The following is a 26,070-nucleotide window of genomic DNA, read 5'->3' as shown; positions in this document are numbered from 1 at the left end:
CAAAATTCGACATACATTCTTAAGGATTTTTTTAAAAGAAGAGATCATCATTTCTTTAACATAAAGCACCCATCTCATCTTAGTTCAAGACAGCTAGTGCTATTTAACATTATGCTAGAAGTACTGAAGAAATGCAATGAAGACCCAAAGAAGGTACATACAGAGGTTGGGGTATGTTGTCACTGTTTATAGATGGCAGAATTCTGCTACTGAAAAATCTAAAGAGATGAGCTGAAACATTACAAATTGTAACAAAACAGATTGGGGACTGGCAGAAAATGAGCATGCATAAAACAACAGCCTTAATGTATATTAGTATCAAAGTAAGTCATAAAATACCAGAAAAGGGTTTTTAAATAATGGTAACAAAAAAAGGAGGAAATTCACATACATGACATCACTAAAGTCACCATTAAAGCACTTCTGAAAGACTTGCATCACAATCAGATAGCAAGTTTCAACACGACAATGTCTGATTTCCCTAAACTATACATGTAAAGCTGTCCAATACAATGTATTAATCATTTTTTGTGACAACTAATAAAATAATTCTCCAGTTTAAATGAAAAAACTAGGAACATGTGAAGCCTATTTTAAAATGTTATGAGAACAGTGCGAGGGGTGTGAAAAGAGATCAGCAGGACAGAATTAGCTCTAGATAATATACTCAAATTTAGGAATGTACTATGATAAAACAAATTACCATTTCAAATTGGTATATGAAGAACTGACTAAATAGTTTTGATAACTAGGTAGCTACCTTAAAAACATGAAACCTCAAATTCAGAATGAATTAGTAATGGCTTAAACATGAAAATAAAATAGAAATGGCCAAATTTAAATATTTATGTTTAAATTATCACTAGATATCATTTCTTCCCCTTGGGAAAAACAGTAGCGATGGATGTACAGTAGCTGCAATTTGCATTACTATACATGCCATTTATGTGAGTATTTTTTATGCATGTATATGGTATAGGGATATAGTCGCGGTTCAAATACATCAGGTGCTCCATCAGAGAAGATTGGGCAATCTCTTCCCATGAGATTAACTGCCTCTGAAAAACCACTGGAGGGTCAGCGATGGTTCATTCTGACTTGATGGTACATAACAATAACATAAGGTTAGGAAAAAATCTGGTATTATCTGCCCGAAATGGAACTAATAGGCTTGAGTATCTTTTACTGTTTAAGCCAAGAGAATTTATTACCTAATTAAAACATTTAACAGTTCCTCCTTTCTCCCACTTATTATTACCCACTTGCTGTCTTGAGTGGATACAAAAGCACAGTAATCCACCACTGGGTTCCCAAGGTTGTAAATCTTAACAGAAGGAGACCACTCATCTCCATTGCTTAGAGTAGCTGGTGAATTAAAATTGCTGATGATCTGTTTGGCTGTGTGGCAGGCAATGCACTATAATACTAGAGATCCTTGAATGACAGTATTAGGAGAACCTACAGAACATCTGGGAGCGCTGGTGGCTTAAGGGTAAGGAATTCTGTTGCCAACCCAAAGGCACTCAGTTCAAATCCACCAGCGCCATTCTCCATGGGAAATTCCTCCTGTGCAATTTACTGCCTCTGAAAACCTGCTAGAGGGTCAATCATGAGTTGGTTCCAACTCAAAAGTATATAACAACAAAGACCAAAAACTTGGCAACATGAATCTTGCCAGTAGAATATTGGACAGAAGTATGAAATACATCTAAAAGTAATGTAAAAAGATTTTGCATCTTATAAGATACACCAATTAAGAAGTTTCTTCAAAGGCAACATAATAATTAGGGCTTTAAGGATTCTTACCTTTGAGGACTGGTTTAAGCTACTACTATCAGTAAAGACAGAATAGCTTCTCTTCCCACTCATTTTTTTCTTCTGGATATATTGCATATTTTATGGATTCAATTTGTATGTGCACCAAAGTCAACAAAAACAAAGAGGGAAGGGAATTTAAAAAGTACCTCAAAGCAATATAGAAAAAGTCATTTTAATTTTTGATACATATTAAAACATTTTTTGTCAGTCTTCCTGACAGCATAACACAACAAACACACAAGACCTCAAACATGCTTTAAAATGACATTCAGCAAAGTATTTAAAATTTAATAAATAGCAATAATCACACACAAATACATTTTTCATACTCAATCATTAGGCTACTAAAACAGACAACTACAGAATAAATAAATAGGAACCGACGATACAAAAAAAATATGTACGGTTTTGCAATTCACTCTACTAAAAAAAAGTGTGGGGGGTGCTCTGGATGGTCTGATTTGCTTTTCTCCAATGTTAATACAGGTACCCCCAAAATGAATAAAATATATTGAAAAAAATCACTTTCTCACAATAATGCAGTTATTAAATACAACAAATAAATATGAAATAAGCAAAGCAACTTAAAGTTGTAATAAAAATGCATTCCCCAATCCCTCATAAAAAGCTATGGAAATATAGTTATTGTGGTAGCAAATAATAGTATTTAAAGTGATAGTGCTTGTGCACTAAACTCAGCTGAGATCTTGGTAAGACTTTAGTGCAAATCCCTAGGGTCCAAGACAAGCATAACCCTTCATCAGGGAAAAGACATTACCAGGTGGAACTTATCTTGTACAATTTTGTACATACTTTATAAAGTTCAAGATTTAATGCATAGTAGAGTATCTTCATCCACTTAATTCTGTCCCTAAGTAGCAATGAAAGAAAAGAAATTACTTGGGATTTTACCATTTGGTATGTACCACTTTAGAGTATTAAAGTTAACATTAGAAAATCTATAAAAGAGTTGTTTTTGCCAATAATTTATCTAGCTATCTAAATTTCACGTCACTGTATGTTTAACATAAGAGAAAAATATTTAGAGAAAATTATTTTCTCCCTTTGACAAGTGTATATTATCATGAAATCCAGTAACATTTAGACAAGTGTTACATAAATAAAAACACAGATGAGGATAAGGATTTTTTTTAACATTAACAACCTTAACATCTAGTAGAGTAAGTTTCAAAATGTGTTGGCAAAAGCATAAAGGGGTCAATTAAAAGAAGATATTATACTGTACAAATATAAGAACATGGGACAGACTGACAGTCAAATGAGGATCAGCAGCCATATTTCTATTGTGACTACAGTACCAGGATAAAAACAATTAAAAACAAATGGAAGAACATCATTGAACAACAGGAATATGTAATGTATCTATAGCTGCTAAAATAGTGAACTCTAAACATTTATAGAGTTACAACAAGGAATTCATTTAACCATGCAGGCTAAGACATCTGAGTAAGGTATCACCCTGCATCTTTTTCTTTTTAAACTAAAACTAATTTTCATTGTAAAGTTACAAAATAATAGATGGATATTGCTCCAACTTGTATACAATCTCTTTTATTTGACTCACACCTAGCAAAGTAACAAAGCCTCATCATCACTCATTTCATTTTTTAGTGTTGCTTCTAAGCAAGTGTCCGGTATCTGGGCAGTGTGGACAATACCGCAGCGCTCACAGGGGCCATCTCGATTACTTGGCCTCGCTCCAGGGTTTGGTGCATTAACTGCTTGTCTAAACCCTTGTCCTTGGTCTGAGGCAAGATCGAGAAGAGGTCTGGAGCAGTCATTCACATCAAAGTCTGAAGCTCCATCAGAAACTGGAATTAGCATTTCAACATCATCATCTTCGTCTCTTCCACTGACTCCGTTATCAAGTTGTCTCAAAGGACTTTGGTTCTGACTTACGGAGCTGGATCGTCCTAACGTTAAACGTACCCAGCGGAGCCCCTGAGTCATACGACTTAGTGCACTTGAGAGTTGGTGACGAGCTGGACTCACGCTTGGGGGGTCCACACTCGTCACATCCCTTCCACTCTCTGTATTAGCACCTCTGGTACTCTGAGTCGAGGTACTGCCACAGGCTCCCACTGTTGCTTCAACTGCTGTTGTTGGGGGAACTTTCTGGGGCAGAGGGGCTGCGACCCCACCAGATGCTCCTACGGAATCTCTTCTCTCATTTTCTGTGTCTGTATCATCAGATTCCACGGAGAACAAACTTCGGTGTGCATTATTTCTTTCAGGTTCTCTGCCGGTACTCTGACTTGGGACTACCTCATCTCCGTCTGCTGTTACCAAAGCCAGTGACCCTGAATGACGAGATCTCGCAAAGTTAAATATACGATTCCAGATATTGCTGGATCTGCCTGCCATTGGAAGCCTAAGTGAAGTAAATCCAAGCTGAGATCGTACAGCGAGCCTCAGGTTTTCCAGAACGGAAGCCTACAAAAATAAAAAAAGAGCTTCAGATGGGTAATAACATTGTACTGAGATGGAAAACACCCTTCTATTAAGAATGTTGTGGGAAAATTCCATTACCCATTGTTGTTAGGGTCTCAGGAGAATGAATTGAATTCTTTTACCTGTAGATGGTCATATCACTATAGAATCTGTTACTTGAATCACTGCTCACGATGTTTTAATGTCCTGACACTTGTTTAATATATGCAGCTTTTAGGTATTTATTACCAACTGTAGCTGCTATTCTGTTTCAAAACTGCAGAGTACTTTCCTTCTACCTCACAAAACTCTTGGTTCCTAAAAGTGAACCAAGGCTAGAAAATAAAATTACCTGACTTCTTTAGTCAGGAAGATAAAAGGATCTTGAGTATAATTCACTATGACAGCAATGCCCTTTATGTTTGTAAACACATAATACAAATTAAGTTTTAATTTACAGGATTAAAACTTTTCCTGTATTTCAGAGTTTTTGATTTGTTGTCTAATGGAGAGTGACAATTTATTTGCACTGCTACAAATTATTTTTTAAAAGAGAATAGGAAACAGAAACACAAAAGTTACAGAAATTAATTTATACAGAGATTAGTTTATAGCTCTACATAACAGTCCTTCTCAATATTTAAAGATTGTAAAAATTTTAAAATAACACTCTACAATTTAGGGTTAAGCATAAATTAATTTTATCTTTATGCTTTGAACACTGGTGATCTTTACTTGGTATATATGGGGATCATATAATATTTATATATTACCTATTACCCAATTTGAAAGAAATATCTTCTAGATAAATGAATTGATGGAATATATATATATATATAAATAATTTGTTGTTGTTGATTGCCTTTGAGTCTAGCACAACTCAGTGACCCTATAAACAAAAGGCTTGAAGCCCCTCTACAACTATCGACATTTATCAAAGTTCATAGAGTTTCTAGAGACATGTTATTTAGGAAGTGGATACCAATCCTGCTTCCAAATATATATAATAACTAATACATACAACTATATATAATTATATATACAACTATCTTCATGCACCACCTAGTGGTTATACAGAGAAGTATTCAAACAAACAAAACTTTCATCCACCTGGCACTTAGCATTTCAAGGTAACAAATAGATAAAAATGTGGAACAAAACCAAAAAAGGTCAGGTTTCCTGGTCCTGCAGAGAACAGTGGAATTCCCAGGACGATGGCCTCCACTGCCCTTAGAACCTGGGGCTGCCACCCTGCTTTGAAAGAGACAGGTTTATAAGGTAGCAAGATGTACTCAGTCCTGAGAACACCCTATCAAAGTCAAAGACAGCATGTGCCCAAAGAAAAAGCTCCGAGGGCAAGAAGAAGTAGGACAGAAAGATTAGGAAAAGTGAGATTGCATTGTGGGTATTACAACTAATGTTACAAAACAAAATGTGTATGAATGGTTGACTGGGGAAAAAACGCTTTGCAAACTTCCCTTCAAATAAAAATTTTAAAAAGGAGGAAAACATAACTCTACCTAATGAAGCAGGAATCATAAATGATAATATACCTGATTAGGTGAACAAACAGGAAAGTCTTCAACTGGTGGAATTAAACCCTGAGCAATCAACTGTCCGTACGAGGGAGGAGCTTCTCTTCGTAACAGTTCTGCTTCCACACGAGACAACTGCGTTTCAAATGATCTTTGATAGCAGATGGGGGATAAAAAAGTTTTAGAAAGAGGCAAGAGAAAATAATGTATTTTAACAATTATTTATAATTTAAAAAAGAAAAAGCACATCTGAATCATTTTTAAAGTTTAGGCATCTGACAAATATTTACTGAAGAAAACCTCACCAACTAGCCCTATAAGGGGAATATCAAGACACAGCCTGAAGGCTCTCTTCACATGGCTTTACAGTTTGGGTCGCTCAGTTTCATAGATTAAAAATCACTGTAAAATAGAGAAATAAGGCGTTCGGGTGGCTCTGTGATAAGGAACTGCACTGCGAAGCCAAAGGGTTAGAATCCACCAGCTGCTCCCTGGAAGAAAGCGGGGCAATCAATTCCTGTGCAATTTACTGCCTCTGAAAACCTGTGGCAGGGTCAGCTATGTGTCAGTTTGGACTCAACGATACACAACACCACACCTTTAAGTCCCCAGCTCTAGGGGTTACAGATTACAAAGTTGGTTTTTTGTTTTGTTTTGTTTTAAAGATTGTTGTTGTTGTTGTTATGTGCCGTCAAGTCGCCTGCGACTCATAGTGACCCTATGTACAACAGCCCTAAACTCCGCTCTGGCCTATGCCAATCGCACCGTCTCTGACACTCCCATCCCAATTATCCCAGTCACTGAATCAATCCATCTCATAGAGGGCCTTCCTCTCCTGCGCTCTCCCTCCACCCTCCCAAGCATGATGTCCCTCTCCAAGGACCGGTCTCTCCTCACAACATGTCCAAAGTATGTTAGACGGAGCCTCAGAATCCCTTCTTAATATCTTTTATTGTAAAAACCATCACACGTCAAATTGAATTTATTTTTTTTTTCAGATTACAAAGTTTCTAAAAGCTCTTAAAACTCACTGTCACTGAGCTGATTCTCACTCAAAGCAACCCTACAGGGCAGAGAAAAGCAGAACTGACTCAGAGGGGCTCCAAGGTTGTAAATCTTTATGACAGAAAAATACCTCATCATTTCCCAAGGAGAAGCTGGTACATTCCAAACTGCTTTTTCAGTTAGCGGCTTAATGCTTAAGCTACAGTGTCACCAGGGTCTCTCTGAAAGCTCTCAGAAAACACTATTCAGTACCACACATTTCTTTTTTAGAATAAAAGTGAAATGACACTCTCTGGAATTACTGGTTCTTGAACTCCTGACTCCTGACACTTGATGGTGATTCTTATGTTGCAAGGGAGTAAAAGGTTCCTTGGGCCATTTCCACTTGCCCAAAGAAAAAGTACAGCAATGATTATTCTGACGCTGTTGGATATGTAGATTTTTGTGTTATTATTTCTAGCACTGAACTTCAAGGTCATTGTCTCCACAGAAGCCTCATGGGTGGTCTTTCTGCCATCAGGTTTTCTCATGCTCATCATCATCCTTCTCCAACCTGAAGTCCAGCTGACAGTGGACTCCTTTTCTCAAAAAAAACCCTTTTAATGGTCAACAATTTCTTACTTTGATTTGAGAAGGAATCTCAAGCATGGCTCTCACAGAGTGTTACATGATACTAGTCTTGTGTTCTAGTCTTATCTCCTATTCATCCTTCAGATGGATCTTAAGCTTCAAACAAATACATGCTTATTCTCCAAGAATTACTGAGGACTAGTACTTTTATGTATTTGTCCAGTTTAAATACCCCCCCTCAACTACGATACCTATATCATTTACTTTTTCAAGTGCATGTCAACTAATGCCTGTTCAATAAAAAGCCTTCCAATCCTCTATCAGGATGGTCCCTTTCGATTTTACAGCACTGAGTTTCCTAACTCTCACAATGAAAAATGTATTATTCCTATCATATTCGTCTTAGTAATTTTTTTCTTCAAACTGTAAATGCCTTGTGAAATTATGCCTTGTATCTGCAACTGCTTAAGGACACAGGTTAAATAAGACAACTTACGAGTTGCAGCTTATAAAGCACCCATAAAATAGATCAATCTGAAAACAAACTGGTAAACAAATGGGCTATTTAAGCCTAAATTATTCCTCTAAGTTATTTATTAGTTGTACAATAGTTTTAGCCTTTTCACATGAATTTTATATATTCTAGGCAATATTTAATCATTCAAAATATGAAACAAAACATATTATGAATCATAGTGAAAGTACTTGTTAAAAGTATCTTGGTCATGTTATTACTGTTGAGTGTAACCACTATACTTGTGTCTTGGTACTAACCTTCGTTCAAACATTCTTAGAGAATAAAGTTTGCAAGTACATCCCAAGGCGATGACGAGGAGAAGGCCACAGATGAGGCTCCCTATGACGGCCGCAGTTATGACTCTGGTCGGCACAATGACCGGGCAATTCTCCTCATCACTGCCGTCACCACAGTCATCCTGAGAATCACACACCCAGCTTTCAAACACACAACGATTGTTTTTACAGTGAAAATTTCCAGGCTGGCAAAAAAAGCAGTTTTTCTCATCGGAGCCATTTGGGCAATGATTCTGGTAATTGCAGCGATCAGAACGAGGGTAACAGACACCGTTTCGGGAACATGGGAATTCTTCCTTTTGGCACATGGTACAATTGACTTCATCCCTTCCATTCGGGCAATGCCAGTACCCGTCGCAGCGCTGCTGCTCCGTGTAACAGCCCCAGTTGCCCCCACAGGGTATTTCCCACGGGAGACAGAAGCCATCCACTTGGTAAGTAGCATTAAAGCCCCTTGCAGCATTCACTTTGTCGGCACAAAAATGTACCCTGATCTGTCCAGAAGAAGAAACAACTGTGAGAGGTGCGTGGGAATCAAAAGCAGTCAACACACGCAGGAGCTTGTGTGGCGTCTCCTCCAATCCATCATAGATTCTGACATAATCCCCATAACCAGTACCATCGAGTTTAAAGTCAGTGAAGCGCAAAATGACTTTCCGATGATCACCAGTGTCTATTAACCACGTGCAGTTGCTTCCAGGAGGATAAAAGTCTGGATAATTGGGGGAATTGAAAGTCCCATAAAAATATTTAAATGACTGCCCACAGGTTGGCACGTCACAGTCAATCTCATCCCCGAGATCCAGGCAGTCAATGTTTCCATCACATTTCAGTGATTCAGGGAGACAAGTGTACACTTTGGTAAACCGGGACAGACACTGGAACTGGTTGTAAGCACAGGGCTGGAAAGAAGCAGCTGTCGGAGGATTAGCTTCTTTGGCACAGACTTCTTCATCAGAACCATCTCCACATTCATCCATGTTGTTACATTTCCAGGCTTCGGGAATGCATTTGCCACTTCCACAACGAAACTGATCACATGCACAGTTTGGTTCCTCAGATTTCCCTGTGGGAAGTAGGATGACAGGAGACAAAGGATAGGAAAACAGAGTCTTTAAAATACAAATAAAAGCCTGTGATTGATCATATATACATGTTAAAAAAATCAGTTTTACACTTTAAAAAAGTTATAAAAATATGTAAAACACATTTATCTATTCAACGTATTTCAAGTATAGTGACATCAATTACATTAATCATGCTTAACAACTATCACCCATAATAAATCACTGTCAAAATTTCTCATACTGTAATAAAGCCAGTGAAGGACATTTTTAAAATCAAATCTGCTTTAAAAAGCCCAGGTGATAGGGATTTTTAAAACTCTTATGTTAAAAAAAAATTATTAAGTTCTAATGACAAATTTATAATGGTATATGAATTATTCAGTAACTCACAATACTATCTTATATTAAGTAAGTATAATATGAATACTCATGTTTTCGCACTTCTTTTGTTGTTTTGGCACAACGACAAAGTGAAGTGTTAAGAATTCTCATTCCAAGTACAAAGCAATGGCAATGAAGTCCGAGATGGGGGAGGGGAGGAATCATATCCCTGCCCCAAATAATGCCGTTCAAGAGGCTCAAAGGTATCAATTCACCTTCTATCATCCTTAGTCAATATCCAGCTTTCTGACGCATAGCAAGTAATTGTGAAGACCATGGCCTGGATCAGGAATACCTTAGTCTCCTGACTGACAATGTGCAGACTGAATAATCGTAGTCACAATCAAATGGATGTTTAGAAAACCAGCTCCAAAGTGACTGAGAAGTTAAGTTATAGAATTCAGTTTAATTTCTTTAAAAACACACCTGAAAAATATGCCAGTCTGAAACCCTTCTTAGAGACACTGTCATCTGAATGGAACCTGATCCAGACGTGGTCTTGTGAAGAGATGTATGGTGGTGGAACAGTGGATCCGCAAGCTCTGTAGCTTTCAATATTCTTATATGTTTCTATTGTTAACCAGTCCAAACTGCATCTTCTGGACCCTTGAATATCAAAATCCTGAAAACTAGAAATAAAATGTCAGAAAAGCGTATTAAAAACAATTCTGAAAAAAAATACCCATAATAATAAAATATATCAGAGGACATTGCTAAAATTCCCTCCACAGATGATCTTGTATTTTCCAGACATACAACTCATTTGTAAATAATAACAGGATTTTTTGTTAATAATATTCTTATCAGTTTCTTAGATTTAAGGACAGTACATTTTCTCCCCAATAGATGTTAGATTCCAGAATGCTTTAAAATAAACAACAAAACGTGATGCAGGACAACATCATTCTTCATGGAGATGTTCCTAGTTGTTTACCACTTAGCACTTTGAGATGCTTCTCGTTTTAAGACATGCTGAGTTTTCTCTTTCCAATTTGAAAAATAGCATAGCAAAAGGTTTATTATAAAAATTCAAATAACACATTTATATCAGTAAGTATTAAAAAGTATACGATAGTCTTTAAAACTTTCTCTCACACTCCTACTCAGGCTAGGAGCAACTAAATAAGGCTATTTATTGTGCTAGACTTTTGACTAGAAGTTTGTTCTTTTACCACGTGGGAATTCTTCTCTATACTCTGTACATTACTTTGCAATTTGCTTCCAGCTGAGTGCATACAGACATCTATTTGTTCCTTTCACCATGTCATGGTTATACCATAATTTACTTGTTTCTTTTGATAATATTTTCCCTTCAAAAACAAGTTTGTTTTTTCCATTGGTCACATCTTACTAACTGCACACACTGGCTCACTGGATCTTGGTCTAGTTATAAAGCTTACATGCTCATAAATTCACTTTCTCTGCTTCTTGAGTTTCAAATAACAAGAAGTATAATGATTTTTTTCTAGTCTCAATTAACAGAAACTCTGAACAGTAAATGAAGAAAAAGATTGTGTACTGTGTGTGTTCAAAAAAGGTCACTTTTAATTCAGAATACCATACACTGTGCTGGCTGGGCCAGGAACACCGTTTTTTAACTTAATGAAGTCTACACATAGCTTTCTTTTAGACTGAACTTGCTTATTTGCTTGCTCAATGTAAAGTTTATATTTTATTTTACATTTTCAGAAGAAGCCAACACAAATCTAAGCAAAGTAAAAACGTCAGCATGAATAAAAGGAAAAAAAAAAACCACCCCCCAAAAAAACCCAACCCTCCCACTCAAACCCACAAAACAAACAACAAATAAAAGCACATGCAAATTTAACCATTACTTACCAATAAGAACAAAGGAAAATATCACTTCCATAACTGTGATCAGTCATCACCAAAAAGACACTAATCCTTGTCTGATAACACAGTCTAACTTGAATTTTACCAGGCTGTTTCTAAAAGATTCTGAATAACTATAACAAAGGCTGACTGACAATTTGTTTCCAGGTTTCCACTATTATTAACAATAATTTAAAGAATTCTTTAACAAGCAACCTTTTCTACAAAAGTGGAAAATATTTAAGTACTTCACTAGGACAGATCTTTCCAAAATTATAACTGCTGAGTTAAAAGCTACAATTTCACGTTGAAATTTGAAATTGCTTGTAATACGTTACAGTTCCATCAAAGAACCACTCACCTAACAAAATTCTAATTTAAAAAATTTGATTACAATTGTTAAGTGCCATCAAGTCGGAACCGACTCATAGCTGACCCTTCAGAGAGTTTTCAGAGGCAGTAAAATCTCATGGGAGAAGACTGTCCATCTTCACTGAGCAGCTGGTGGACTCAGACACCGTTTCTTGGGTCTGACAGTGGGATTTATCATTATGCTCTTTTCATGTGCTTAATCACTAAGACTGTAATACTTTTCCTCAATGTTTACTAGTTAATTCTGTATCTTTTATTGTGGATTTCCTTGTTGTTGTTTATTTGTTTTCATTTTTAAAAGTGGCACCTTGTAGTATGACTTCTTAATATAAACATGAACCTATTTGAATCCTTGTCTATTAAGATACGGGTATATCCACCCCATACCCAGGTTCTCCCCAGTAGTTGGAACTGCCAGTCTTTTTAATTTTAGCACTAGTGTGTGTGAAACAGCATCCCTCAATGTGATTTCATAAACATTCCTCTGAAGAAAATGATGCTGAGAACTTTTTCACATGTGTAATGACCATTACTGGTTTCCCTTCTGTGACGCTGACTGTACTTTTGTAGATACATGCATTGCTATATTTTCCCCAAGTCGGCCTTTCCTTTTCTTAATGGTATTTCCTAGTAAGAATTTGTTTTGACAGTGTTCTTTTTGGTTTGTGCTGTTAGATACTTTTATCTTAGATACTTTTATCCACTTAATTTTTGTGTGCTCTTCGGTAGGCACTGACATTAAGACCCCGCGCCACACACACACACACGTTTGCTTAGTTATCAGTTGTTGAAATAACTTTTCTCTTTTCACTAAAGTGCCTTGAGATTTTGTGGAAAATAATTTGAATGTTAATTTGACTTCTTTATGGCCACTGATATAATCAGTTTTCAGAGTTTTTTAAAAATTCTTAATTTTAGCAATACATTTTATTTAAAGAAAATAACCTATTTGTCTGTTTAAAAAAGAATTACCATTAAGTTGTTTACAACATTCTCCTTAAAATAAAATCTCTATTGTTGTATCTATAATTTTAAGACTTTTTTGCTCCCATTTTCTTTTAGTATCTTTTTTTTCCTTTTCCAGTCTTTACTTCAGAATTGTCTATCATATACCTTTTTTTCCAGAAATCTAGGTTTCCGTTTTATTGGATCTCATTCTTCTTTCCCCCTACATGACACTAGTTCTACAAGTCTTTATTTAAATTCTTGAGGATTATTATTTTCAATTTTACTAATATAAAAAAAATGCATTTAAAATAAACTTTTCCCTCCAAGTAACCTATCCCAGCAACAAGCCCAAAGCATGTGTATGAGAGAGAGCTTTGTCGTCCTGGCATCATCCAATGAGCACGGTGGCTGCACTTTCTCCAAGACTATCAGTTTGTTCTTTTGGATGCTGACTGTGGATCCAAGTAAGATGAAGTTGTTGATAGTGTCAATATTTTTTCTATCTATTAACGATGTTTTGCTTCAGTGAATTTCTGTTTTCTTGATGTTGAGATGTAATCCACATTGGAAAGCTGTATTCTTTGATCTTCTGCAACAAGTACTTAAGTCTTCCTCCAATCTTAGTGTTAACATTCTTCTTCAGAGCCTAGTTTCTCGAAAAATTTACTCAGCATACAGATTTAATAGGTATAGAGAAAGTATATAACCCAGATACACACCTTTCTTAATTTTAAACCATATAGTGTTTCCTTGCTCCGTTCACAAAACAGCCTCTTGTTCTTGGTGTAGGTTTCACATGAGCACAATTAAGTCTTCTGGGATTCCCACACTTTTCAATGTTAACCATAATTTGTTATGGTTCACAGTCAAATGTCTTTGCATAGCCAATAAAGCACAAATAGACGTTATTCTGGTATTCTCTATATTCAGCCAGGATCCATTTGATATAAAAAATTATTATCTCTGGTGTCAAGGCCTCTTCTAAACCCAGCTTGACCTTATGGCAGTTTGTGTCAATGTCCTGTTCTAGCCGGTTTTAGATAATGTTCAGCAGTATTTTGCTTGCATATGATATTAATGATATGATGACTTTTATTATAGTAATTCTTTGAGACCCCCTGTGACTTTTTTTAATGCAAGAGCTCTTTTAAAAAAAATGTATTTCCAGATCTCTGGGTCTTTCTCAGGTCTCTTCACCCCTCAGAATTATACTGTTTCTAATTTAATTGCATGCAGTCTAAACCCAAAATCTCAAAGGCTGTGTTTCCATGCATTCTCCCTTCCTCTGTTACTTAGTACATAATCAATTTTTAAATATATGTTCCACATGACTTTGGAAAAACTATATATTCTCTACTCATTAAAACAGAAAAATAAACACCCTCCACTAACTGCAATACCTCTTCTTACTGTTCAAACAAACGAGTTAACTTTGTTTATCCGCTCTTCAGTGTCTTTACTAATTATTTTTGTGTCGGTTTCATCTACTAAATCCTAATTAAAGGTGTATTTGAAATTTCCCACCATAACTGTGAATTACTAAAACTTGTGTGATAATTCTGCACTTTTTGTTTTGCAAATATTTTATGATGTTTTAGGGTACACCAAGTTCATCATAAGAGTATCTTCTTTCCTAGTATTAGTCCACTACTATTTTGCACCTTAAATTCTGATGTTACCTTTCCATAGAAGCTTGTTTTTGATTCTAAGGCCCAAAGGTGTTTTGTGGAGTTTTGTTTTTTGTGGGTTTTTTTTTTTGTTAGGAAAGAATCAAAACTTTATTTTTTAGAACATTTTTAGATTTATAAAAAAATTATACAGACGGTTCCCTTGGCCCCCTTTTCTCTCTCCTGCACATTGCTTTCACTATTAAAATCTTTGAATATTTGTTAAAACTGCTAAACATGTATCCATAAATCATCATTAACTAAAGTTATGTCATGTTGTTGTTGTTATGTGCCAGCTTTAGCTAACCCACCAGCAGGTTTTCAGAGTCTGTAAAATTACAAGGGAGAAGACTGTCTTTTCCCCTGAGATTTCTTCCACTTGACAGAACGTCTGTCGTCTTCTATATTAATAAAGTTTTAAAAGCTACTGTTCGTCTACATATGCTCAAGACTATCATTTCTATTTTTTAGCAGTTAATTTTAGATGTTTTAATTCAAATACTTAAGCCCTCTTTTTTTAACAAGGCTCAAGTATATTCTCAGTGTTTCTATTCCTCTGTCGTATCTAGAGGCAAAATCTCCCCCTCAAGAAAGAAAACTTTATTTTCACTATCTTTGAATGCAGAATTAGCATTTCCTTTGTGACTACAGGGAACAAACTACATTAACAGTGCCTACCATCTATAGAAAGCACACAGTATTTTCATATTACATTTCAGTTGTTACATAAATTTAAAAATACCATTTATACTCACTCTGAAATTATTTTTGAATCATCCTTAGTTCTTATTTTGTTGATAAATAAGCACATATTACTCTATTACAAATACTCTAAACTGTTTGATAGCTATAACCCACAGTGTGACCAGCTTGCTTTATAATACAATCATTTTATCCTCCAAATTTCAAAACTAACTTTCTGGGTAAAGCTCCCAGGTGTCCCAAACTACCCAAAGTGCCCCTGGTATAAAAGAGTTACAAAGAAGCCCCAACAAAATAACAGTTATATTACCTGGTTATAAATTTATGTGCCAATCTGATTTTGAAGGTAGATTACCTAAGTGTTAAATTGTATTCATTCTACAATTTTGGGCTGTACACTTATCTTGGAGAAGACTGCTGGTTCTTTCTCTTTGTTTGCTACCTTCCTTCTAGATTCCTCCACTTGTTGTGTGGTTACCTAGACCTGATCTCTAATCCAGAACCAGCCCGGAATGGTGGGGCCAGGGGTGGTGGTACACACTGAGTTAATTACGACTCATACATCAAATTCATATTAATTAGAGTGTGACCTCCTCCCTTTCTAAGACTTCAGCCTCAGAAAAGTTCAAGCATTGGTCAGTTAAAAGTTTTTTCCAACCTCCTCCTTAAGCAAAATATTTTACTCAACCCTATTATTAAAGTAGCAAACTAGGAACTAATTTGCAATCTCCTATGGGTTTTACTGACTTATATGAGTTTCAGTGAAGAGGAGTGAAAAATGACTTTATGTCACCATCTTCAACCAGTATTACAAAGAAAGCTCTTACTATATATTTTTATATTCCGTACTTTCCATTTACATCTTTTATTCAGATTTTTAAAAGCTTTTTACAAATTGTCTTTGTGAAGAATTTTAGTTTTAAATTCAGGGAAAAATGTCTTTTTCTCAAAATGTTATAAAACATCTGTCTACAGGTAGGCTCCAACTTACAAAAACCTGATTTCCACACAACTTTTAGCTGCCTTTTAATGTCACGTAAATGTGCTTTCACCTTAAAATGACTGAACTAACCCTTAATAACAATTTCAGCATACTCATACTGCTTTACCATCTGCACATGCAGTTTTGTCACAGAAAACACTTCACGCCTTTCCCTGCATTAAAGATCAAGTAAGAACTGTATGCACTTGTGCTGACTATTATAAACTTAGCTTAAAGATTTACTGAAATTAGAAGAAACACTTAGTAATGGATCATGTTCCTAAAGAGTGGACTGACTCTGTTTTAGAAAATCGTGTTTTTACTTTTGACTTGTTAGTCCAATAAATTTAAAACTTCCCAATATGGACTCAGTTTTGTTTGTTTAGATGAAACTTACTTGTTTGTGGTCTATGATTCTTTCGAATGATTTAATTAAGCTTTTACATAAATATTCATAAGTGAAACATGTCTGTCTTTAGGTAGGTGTGTGTCATCTTTTCCAAGTCCTAATATTACCATCATAACAAGTTCACCGAAGAACTTTACTAAAATTACTAAAATCACCTTCTAATCTTGCTTAAGTTGTGTAAGTACAAATTCACTAACTCCTTCCAGCTTTTCTGAAATCTGTCTCGATAAAGGCTTAGCTCTAACTTTGTTTTGCATTTCATTATTGTTCTTGGTCTGTAGTGTGTCACACTTTGAAATCTCAAGTATCCAGCACATGATCAGAAACAGATGGCAGGACTCCATGTGACCTCATTCTGCAACAGCAACAAGTCTCAAAAAAGTGCAACTTTAAATTTGAATGTGGAGCTCTAGTTCAAAAGATAAAAATCTACAAATTTTACTTTTATGATGGAAAAAAGAAATCTAGTATGTGTACGTCTATGGTGAACACAATTCGGTTTTGTATATGTATACTTGGTCACATTACAAGTAACAAAAAATAAAGCCTATTTCTTCTGATTCCAATACTGGCATCACTAAGGATAACCTTCATGGTGCATGTTACTAATTAATCAGGTAAGAGATTCACATTTCCCAAAGGGAAGTGGATTAGGTTGTATATGAACTCAACTCCAGGATTCCTTATAAGTGCTCTGTGGCAAAGGGAATAAAAAATTATAAAAAATCACATGGCCCTTATAAAACAGGGATGGGCTACAGTTTAATCTCAAGAGAGACTGCTTCTCTCTTTAGGTAATATGGAAAAAGATGAAAAAGCTTTATTTATAAGTCTCATTTTCTTAAGAAAAAATGGCTCTAAGTTTAAGATCTGCAAAGTGCCTTCTAAATTTTAGAAACATTTAACATTCCTACACATAACAACAACAACAACACCTATAAAAATGCCACAAGTAAAAGGATAGTGTAGGGTGCCTCTGTAAAACAGCAGAACAATGTCTCTGAGAAGCCAATAGCATTTTTTTTGTGTTCCAGTTTCAAGTGCAGTTCTTGTTTGCTGCTGTCGTGCTCCACCTAGTCGATTCTGTCTGATTCAAAGGAACTTTACCAGATGCAGGAGAACTGCTCCTTAAGGTTTTCTAGGCAATATTCTTATAGGAGCAAATCACCAGGTCTTTTTTCCTCAGGGACCTGCTGGGAGGTTTGAAACATTGATCTTTCAGTGCATGGTCAAGTATTTAACCACTGCACCACCACGACTCCTAGCCTGTTCGAGTACACTTTTTATTTCTCCTGCCTTCAAGAAAATAGATGTTTTCAAGATAGCCTTGATACAACTTTCTTAAGTATGCACTACTTTTATGAAAGTTTTTTTCTCCTTTGTACCTAGTCCCATACTTTTTCTCTGCAATCGATTCACTAAATGATTTTAAAATCAATCTTAATCTTCCATATTTATATACTTAGAATCTCAAATTTATGGTTATTATTAATTTTTTATTTTTTTAAATTTTTTTGGTTATTATTCTTAACAATGCCTTTCACTTTGTATTCTTAACAATTTTTCTTATTCAAATTTAGAAAAAAAGATTATTTTTGGAGACAGTACTTATTCATTATTGACTCAAGCTTTACACACACACACTGACAGAGAGAGAGACCGAGAGAGACACCTACATTCCCTACATTCCCTACATTTTAAGCACATTAAGGTAGAAAATAGTAATGAGACTAAAGCCATAGGCTAGATCTTCAAGTAGATTAGTGAGTTGTATTAGTTTGTCTTATAGCTCATGATTACAATGATCCTAATAAGCTATTATGTAAATATGTATCTTCTGTTTAAAGGTAGCTGAAAAGAATGTGGACAGCTCCATTTCCTAATCCATTGTTCAAAAACATTCCAAATACTCCACTAATATTAGGCAAAGGATGAGTCATTATTCTAACCTGCAAGATGGAACAGCTACGTACAATTCATCACACTTTCAGGAAAGCTTCAATTTTTATATTAATGATACTTAGGAATGGGATTTATATTTCTCAATAAAAAAACTGTGATGGGAAAAGCATTAGAAGTACCTTATGGTAATGATTTCCCCTGGGTTTGCCCTTATGAACCAGCTACAGTTGATTCTGGCAGGATACTCAGAGGGCCAGCCTGGGCTCGTGATAATACCACTTGGTGCTCGGATTTGTTCTGGAGCCTCTCCACACGCTGGAAGACAGCCAAAGCAATCTCGGCTAATTATTATACTTTAAAACACAGTATTATACTTTAAAACAAGTAAACCAGTGTTTATTAAACCAACAATAACAGAAACCCCAATTTCAGACTTCAAATCATATATAATAAAATGTGGCATTATCCACCATAAAGAGTCTCTATTATTCTAATGAGATATATTCTTTCCTTATCCCAAATTAAGTCCACATTTGGAGGAGGCAAAGACTTCAACATTTTCAGACTGAATGTTTGAACAGCAGCTTTAGAATCAGGATTGCTAGCTTTGGTCATGGAGACGGAACAATCTTTTTATCTTCAAAACCCACCCGTAAAATTTGTTTCATTAAAAGTTACCTAAAGTTCAGCATTTAGGTAGCATAAAGACCTAGTGCTTAGGTCCTTAGGGGCATGCCATGCTGGAGTTAGAGCACAGTCTTCTGAAAGAAATCATAAGGAGAAAGTACACAGCATGCCCTTAAAATGCTAGATTACAGATTTTTTTAACAAGTCAGAGGATGACTGAATAAAACAAGCAGAACATTACCTCAAAATACTACAAAATCTTTTTAAATTCTAAGCATAATATAGTCAAGTTTTATTACAGGACCATGAATAATTTTTCAATTCTTTAGAATGCAAAGCCTTAAAATCACCAATGATTAAAATATTTTATGATTAGACATCTGAGTATCACAGAATAATCACATACAGAGAATAAAATACACTACAGCACTCCCTTCGATTATTCTCCTTGTATTGTCTTCAACTCTGACTATAAAATACTCAAATGAAACCTCCCAATGGATTTTTAGGGGTTGTAAATAGCATAGGAAGCGATTTACCCATCTTTCTTCTGCAGAGCAGCAGGTGGATTTGAACCATCTACCTTTCGGTTGGCAGTGCAACTTCCTACTGACTAGGTTAACTGAGGTCCCTAGCCTTCAGTAGAATGTAAAATCCTAGGATCTCTTAATACTAAAGTAGTATTAAATTAGATTATCTGATTTTAAAATAGGAGATGAAAAGCAGTAAATTAGATGTGACAAAATTAATGACCACAGGTACATAGTTATCAGATGTGATAGGCACTTTATAGAAAAAGAAGAGACTGCATACTTAACTGAAAAATTACTATGAAAGCTCAGAATATGTGCATTACTAATTATCTCCCACAAGGGAAGAGAAGACTGTTGTTGTATTATAATACGCTGTTTGTTGTTAAGTGCTGTTGAATCGAAGATGACTCATAGAGAACCTGTGATCACAAGACCTAAACACTTGGGCAACTTTCATCGTTTCTCCAAGTTGATAGAGTTTCTAGAGACAAGCTATTTCAGAAGTGGATGCCATTCCTGCTTTCAAGCGTGTTTTAATCGGAGAGCTCCACCAAACACTGTCCACCATGAGTAACCATTATCATATTTGACCTAGAAGAATGTTTGACCAAAAACAATTAAAACCAGGCCTGAGGGCCACAGGTTAAAATCACCCACCTTTGGCTTGGTAGCATAACTTTTCTACCCACTAGGCCAACAGAGCTTTCTCTATGAGAGTTCCCTTGGATGGAGAAAATATTTAATTACAGTATGTTGTTGTTGTTAAGTGCAGTTGCGTCATAGATGACTCAGCAACTCTACGAATGAAAGACCTGAATCTGTATAACTTTCATCGTTTCTCTGAGTTCACTGAGTTTCCAGAGGCAAGCTATTTCTGAAGTGGATGCCACTCCTGCTTCCAAGCTTGTTTTAGTTGGAGTGTTCCACCAAACACTGTCCATTATGGGTAACCATTATCACATTTGACACATCAGTATCACAGTGTTTAGCATCAGAGCAACCACGAGTTACATCTGCACAGCAAACAGACAGACAAGTGCTATACCACTTAAAGGAATGTTTGACCAAAAACAATTATAACCAGGCCTGATTAAAATCACACACCTGTGGCTTGGTAGTGTCTCTTTCTATCTACTAAGCCAACAGAGCTCTCTTGTTGTTGATATTGTTGTTAAGTGCAGTCGAGTCATAGGTGACTCATAGCGATCCTATGAACAAAAGACCCGAAACACTTATATAACTTTCATTCTTCAAGTATAAGTCAGTTAATACAAAAGGAGCTCTGGTGGTCTACTGGTGAGAAGCTGCTGCGCTGCAATAAACACACAACTCAAATCCACCACCTGCTCTGTGAGAGAAAGCTGGACAATCTCCTCCCAGAGATTTACTGCCTTTGAAAACCTGCTGGAGGGTCAACTACGATTTAGTTTTGAATCAACAAGATAAAAAATGATAAAAAAAGATAATGATAGAAAGATAAAAGTGCTCCGAATAAATGAACTGGTGTAAATAAGTATTTGCTACAACGCAAAGTCTGAACTCCCATGCTATTTTGAGTTCTGTTAGTTTAAAAATCAGGTAACCCAATATGTGGACAGCCAAACTTTCCATTATAATTTAGAAAAAAATTATTTTAAAATAGAAATCTTGTACTTGCCAATACAAGAATGATGAGAACTATAGTATAGGTACTTTAGAAAGTATTTTCATCTATACGGACCAAAGCAAGGTAAACGATACTGAAGAGTCAATCTTTATTCTTACAGAATACAATCAAGTTTTTAAAAGTACATTCTAAAAAAAAAAAAGTACATTCTACTGTAGGAAAAAAGTTCATGCCTAGAATGTGTCTGTTCAGCACTTAGGGAACACTATTAAAAGAACTGTTCTGTATCACTACAGTACAGATTCAGGCTACTGAATACAATAATGTATGCTAAGGGCTACACATCACATTGCCCATGCAACACCAAATCTTCCAATTTTTTGGTTAAAATTAAGGGTCAATTTCCTTCATAAAAAATAAATGCTATTTTATGAAGAGATTAAATTTATCTGTATGTAATTCTGTTTTTAAGAACTTATCACAGTAATGGGAAAGATATCTAAGTGTTATTTACTTATCAGATCTTTTTTTCCAAATGATTTCTTTTCAAAATAGTATATTAATGTTCATGAAGACAGAAATAAACATACATATAAATAAGCAAAATCAATCACCACCTCTGCACTAAAATACAGAAGTTTACTTTTCATTAAAAAACTCTCATTACAAAGGTAATCAAGTTTTGAATTAAAATAAGTTTACAATTACAATACTGGTATAAAATATTCAGTAAGTCTAATTTATTTAACACAAGATACATATGAAAAACTGGATGGTTTGCTTTTTATTACAAAGTAGAAAAGGGCTAACTTTTCAATAAATCAGTATACTAACAAAAGAAGAAACTAGAAATAGTTTATTGGTTTATATTACATTAGATTTAGTTTTAAAATTCTTTTTTCAAATTTCTCAGAAACCTATAGGTGGAGCTCTTATACTGAAAACCAAACTTTTATTCTGGTATGGATACTCAAAAATACATGCTATAAATCACCTTCCTTTTCTCATAAAATATAAAAAATATTGGAAAATAAAAAATACATGCTGTGAATACTTTATTTTCACACAACTGCCCAAGACCCATAAATAATTTCAAATTCAGTATTTTACATTTCTATTTAAGTAAGTACTTTTACAATATTATTTTAAATTTAATGAGTCTTCCCAGTAAAACTATAGTATCATAAATCTTCCCTCACTTGCTTATGATTACACATTGTTGTTAGGTGTTGCATAGTGACCAAATGAACAACCTGACCATACGAACAGTTCTGAATGCTGTCCAGTCCTGAGCCATCTTTTTCATTACTTGACATACTCAGGCCCAATGCAATAGTCAGTCACTGTATCAACCCCTCTTATTGAGGGTCTGACTCTCTCTCAACAGCCCTCCACCTTTCCAAGCATGAGGTCCCTCTCCAAGGAATAGCCTCTCCTATCAACATGCCCAAACTATGTAAGACCAAGCTTTGTCGTCTCTGCCTCCAAGGGACACTCTGGCTGTACTTCTGTTTGTTCTTTTGGCAGTCCATGAATCAGGATTGGTGGAAGAATCATCAACAATCTGCATTATGCAGATGACACAACCCTGCTTGCTGAAACTGAGGAGGACCTGAGGCGCTTGCTGCAGAAGATCAAGGACTACAGCCTCCTATATGGACTGAAGCTAAATGTCAAAAAAACAAAGATTCTAACCACTGGGACAACTGGTAGCATCAGCATGGATGGTGAGGAGATTGAGATAGTTAACAGTTTTAATTTACTTGGCTCCACAGTTAAGGCTCTTGGTAACAGCAGCCAGGAAATCAGGAGACGAATTGCACTGGGAAAGTCGGCTGTGAGGGACCTCTCAAGAGTACTGAAGAGCAATGATGTCACGCTGGAGACTAAGGTGTGCCTGATCAGGGCTATAGTCTTCGCAGTTATGTGCTATGCATCAGAGAGTTGGACAGTGAATAGGGCTGATAGAAAGAGGATTGATGCCTTTGAGCTGTGGTGCTGGGAGAAGAGTGTTGAATATACCATGGACTGCTAGGAGAACAAACAGGTTTGTCCTGGAGAGGGTGAAACCAGAGTGTTCCCTGGAGTCAAGGATTCTAAAGCTTCGTCTGACATATTTTGGGCATGCTGCAAGGAGGGACTGGTCCTTGGAAAGGGACATCATGTTTGGCAGAGTGGAGGGGATGCGAAGGAGAGGAAGACCTTCGGTGAGATGGATCGATTCTGTGACTGGAGCGGTGGGAATAAGTGTGTTTGAGATGGCTAGGTTGGCACAGGATAGAACAGCATTTAGAGCTCTTGTACATAGGGTTGTTATGAGTCGCAAGCAACTGGATGGCACATAACAACAACACCACCACCAACACAGCTCAAAGGCCCCGATTTTTCTTCTGTCATCTATTTTCATTGTCCAGCTCTCAGATATGTAGCAAGTGACTGAAAAGACCATGGCCTGAATCAGGCACACCACAGTCTTCAAAGTGATACCACTGCTCCTCAGTAATTTGGAGAGGTCTCTGATTGCAGACTTTTCCAATGCAATAGATGTCCTGACTGCTGGTTTCACATATACATCAAGACTGAATTTGGCATTTGTTCTGGATCTAGCCAGTGACTTTTTAGTCACACGTTTTTGCATGCACAGTACACTGGGAATACAGGTAAAGACAGTGCAGCACAATCTCATCTTGGTCCCCGCCCTATCGATAAAGAGTAAGCCAAAATACTTTTAACAAAAACAAAGTGATTAGTAGTACAAACCATTTAAAACTTTCCCCCTCTCCTGGGTTAAGCCTTAGTCTATAAAAACTCGTAGGTTTAAAATCAAATAGTTTGCTCTGACACTTATTAGCTTTGCCATAGTGGAAACTACTAAATGTCATTGGTCTTGGTTTCTGCATGTGTTAACTTAAGGGGTATGCTATTTGAATATGTATCCGAAGTCTACTTCAACAGAGATCAACCCCTGGAGAACATCAAGTTTTATAAAGAGGAGGATCAGCAAAAAAGAGGAAGATTCAACAGAACGAGGTGGTTTCCATCTGGAGTGGTGTGCTTCAGGGTCCTGTGTTTTCACTCTACCTATTCAATCTGTATGCTGAGCAGATAATATACGTAGTGGGGCTATATAAAGAAGAATGTGAACGGCAAGGAGACTCATTAACAACCTGTGATAGGCAGATGGCAAAGATCTGTAGGAATAGAAGAACTTGAAGCACTTAATGATAAAGATCAAAGATGACAGCTTTCACTATGGATTACATTTCAACATAGAGAAAACAAAACAAAAATCCTTACAATTGAACCAATAAATATCATGAAAAATGGAGAAAGGATTGAAGTCACCAAGGATTTCATTTTCTTTGGATCTGTAATCAACACAAGAGAAACCAGCAATTAAGAAAGTAAAAGGTACATTAATTAGGCAAAGTGCCAAAGAATAAGATGAAAAAGTGCACCTGACTCAAGCACGGCAGCTGTAATTGTTTCACATGCATGTGAAGGTGGACAGTGAATAAAGAAGACTGACAAAAAAGTCATGCTGATAAAAAATTACTCAATATACCACAGATATCAAAAGACTAAATCTGTCTTGGAAGAAATGCAGCCAGAGAGTTTCTTAGAAACAAGGAGAGTGAGATGCTGTCTCACGTATTTTGGGGATATTTTTAAGAGAGGCCCATCCCTCTGTGTGGGAAGGCAAAGGGTCAGTAATCAGGGGAAGACCCTTCAACAAGCTGGTCTGACGTTACTGAACAACATGCGTACACCCAGCAGATGCTGAAGTGGCACAGGATCGGAGCTCTGTTCAGTTGCACATAAGATGGTTTCTAAGAGTCGAGTCGGGAGATCCAATGACAATGCATGAGTGACTGCACCTATTTTCTTTGCACTCTATGTTTCAAGCAGCAAAAGTTTAAATGGTTATCAACTCTCAATTTCTCAGAAGCTGTGCTAGTTTGGCATATAATTTTGCAAAATGTGAGGTTTCTCATGTGTGGCACTGAGGTTGAAAGAACTCTTAGTTTCTGTTAAACATGCTTTTCGTAAACCTCATTTTGTTACTTTGTAAGGAAGACCTCATTTACACCTATAGTTTCAACTACAGTTCATGGTCTAATGATCTCTTTGCACTCAAAGTCAGATGCCTCCTAGACATGCCAATCTTAAATTAAACACAATCAGAATTGTGCTTTCTCTGTCCTTGTCTTCATCCTAGGCAGCCATATCCCACAGATACTGTATCTGGATTTGGCTCCAGACCACCTTAACAATGCAATAAAGCAAATCACATCAATGTTCTGGTTCCCCACAATTTATAAAAAAGTTACATTTATACTATACTATAATATAGTCTATTAGGAAAAAAGTTTTACACGTTTTGAGAATTACCAAAATGTAAAACAGTCACAGAAAGTATGGATGTTATTCGACTGGCATGGAACTGCCATGAGCCACGAGCTGACTTATTTACTGGCAGCTAACAAGCTAAGCTACTCTGAAAGGTTAAACTCAGTCAAAGTCAGCAATTTTTACTTTATCATGTAAAAATTTACTTTACCATGTTATGAAAGAAAGGATTTCTTGAGCAGTGAATAAGTAATGATTTTTTTTATAAGTAATGATTTTGATGGCCTAATATGCTGATGACCATATGATATATTACTCTGGAGATGAAAAGACAAGGAAAAATGGGGTTGCCTTTATAGTAAAAAAAGTTATTTCTAGATCCATCTTGAAGTACAACATCGTGAGTGACAGGATCATATCCATCGCTTACAAGGAAGTCCAGTAAATACCACTATCATTCAGATATATGCACCAACAACCAGAGCCAAAGAAGAAGAAA

At 36.1% G+C, this 26,070-nt stretch overlaps 1 protein-coding gene across 2 annotated transcripts in view; it reads right to left on the bottom strand.

The window, feature by feature from the left end:
• Positions 1–1,951: 1,951 nt before the first annotated feature.
• LRP12 (low density lipoprotein receptor-related protein 12) overlaps positions 1,952–26,070 on the bottom strand; it is a 78,165-nt gene continuing 54,046 nt past the window's right edge. The window contains exons 2-6 of one of the 2 annotated variants that reach the window (XM_006897147.1): positions 18,635–18,770; positions 10,067–10,269; positions 8,154–9,258; positions 5,823–5,955; positions 1,952–4,272 (exon numbers count right to left, since the gene is read on the bottom strand). In XM_006897147.1, coding sequence (XP_006897209.1) covers positions 3,406–4,272; positions 5,823–5,955; positions 8,154–9,258; positions 10,067–10,269; positions 18,635–18,770 — 2,444 coding nt within the window. In that variant the 3' untranslated portion in view covers positions 1,952–3,405. The remainder of the gene's footprint in view (positions 4,273–5,822; positions 5,956–8,153; positions 9,259–10,066; positions 10,270–18,634; positions 18,771–26,070) is intronic. The other variant, XM_006897146.1, reaches the window with a different exon arrangement.

This window comes from Elephantulus edwardii, unplaced genomic scaffold (genome assembly GCF_000299155.1).
Source record: "Elephantulus edwardii isolate Elephantulus edwardi_28Jun2011 unplaced genomic scaffold, EleEdw1.0 scaffold00202, whole genome shotgun sequence".
Taxonomy (NCBI): domain Eukaryota; kingdom Metazoa; phylum Chordata; class Mammalia; order Macroscelidea; family Macroscelididae; genus Elephantulus; species Elephantulus edwardii.
The sequence above is the reverse complement of the archived record's forward strand: the minus strand, read 5'-3'. Positions and strand labels throughout refer to the sequence as shown.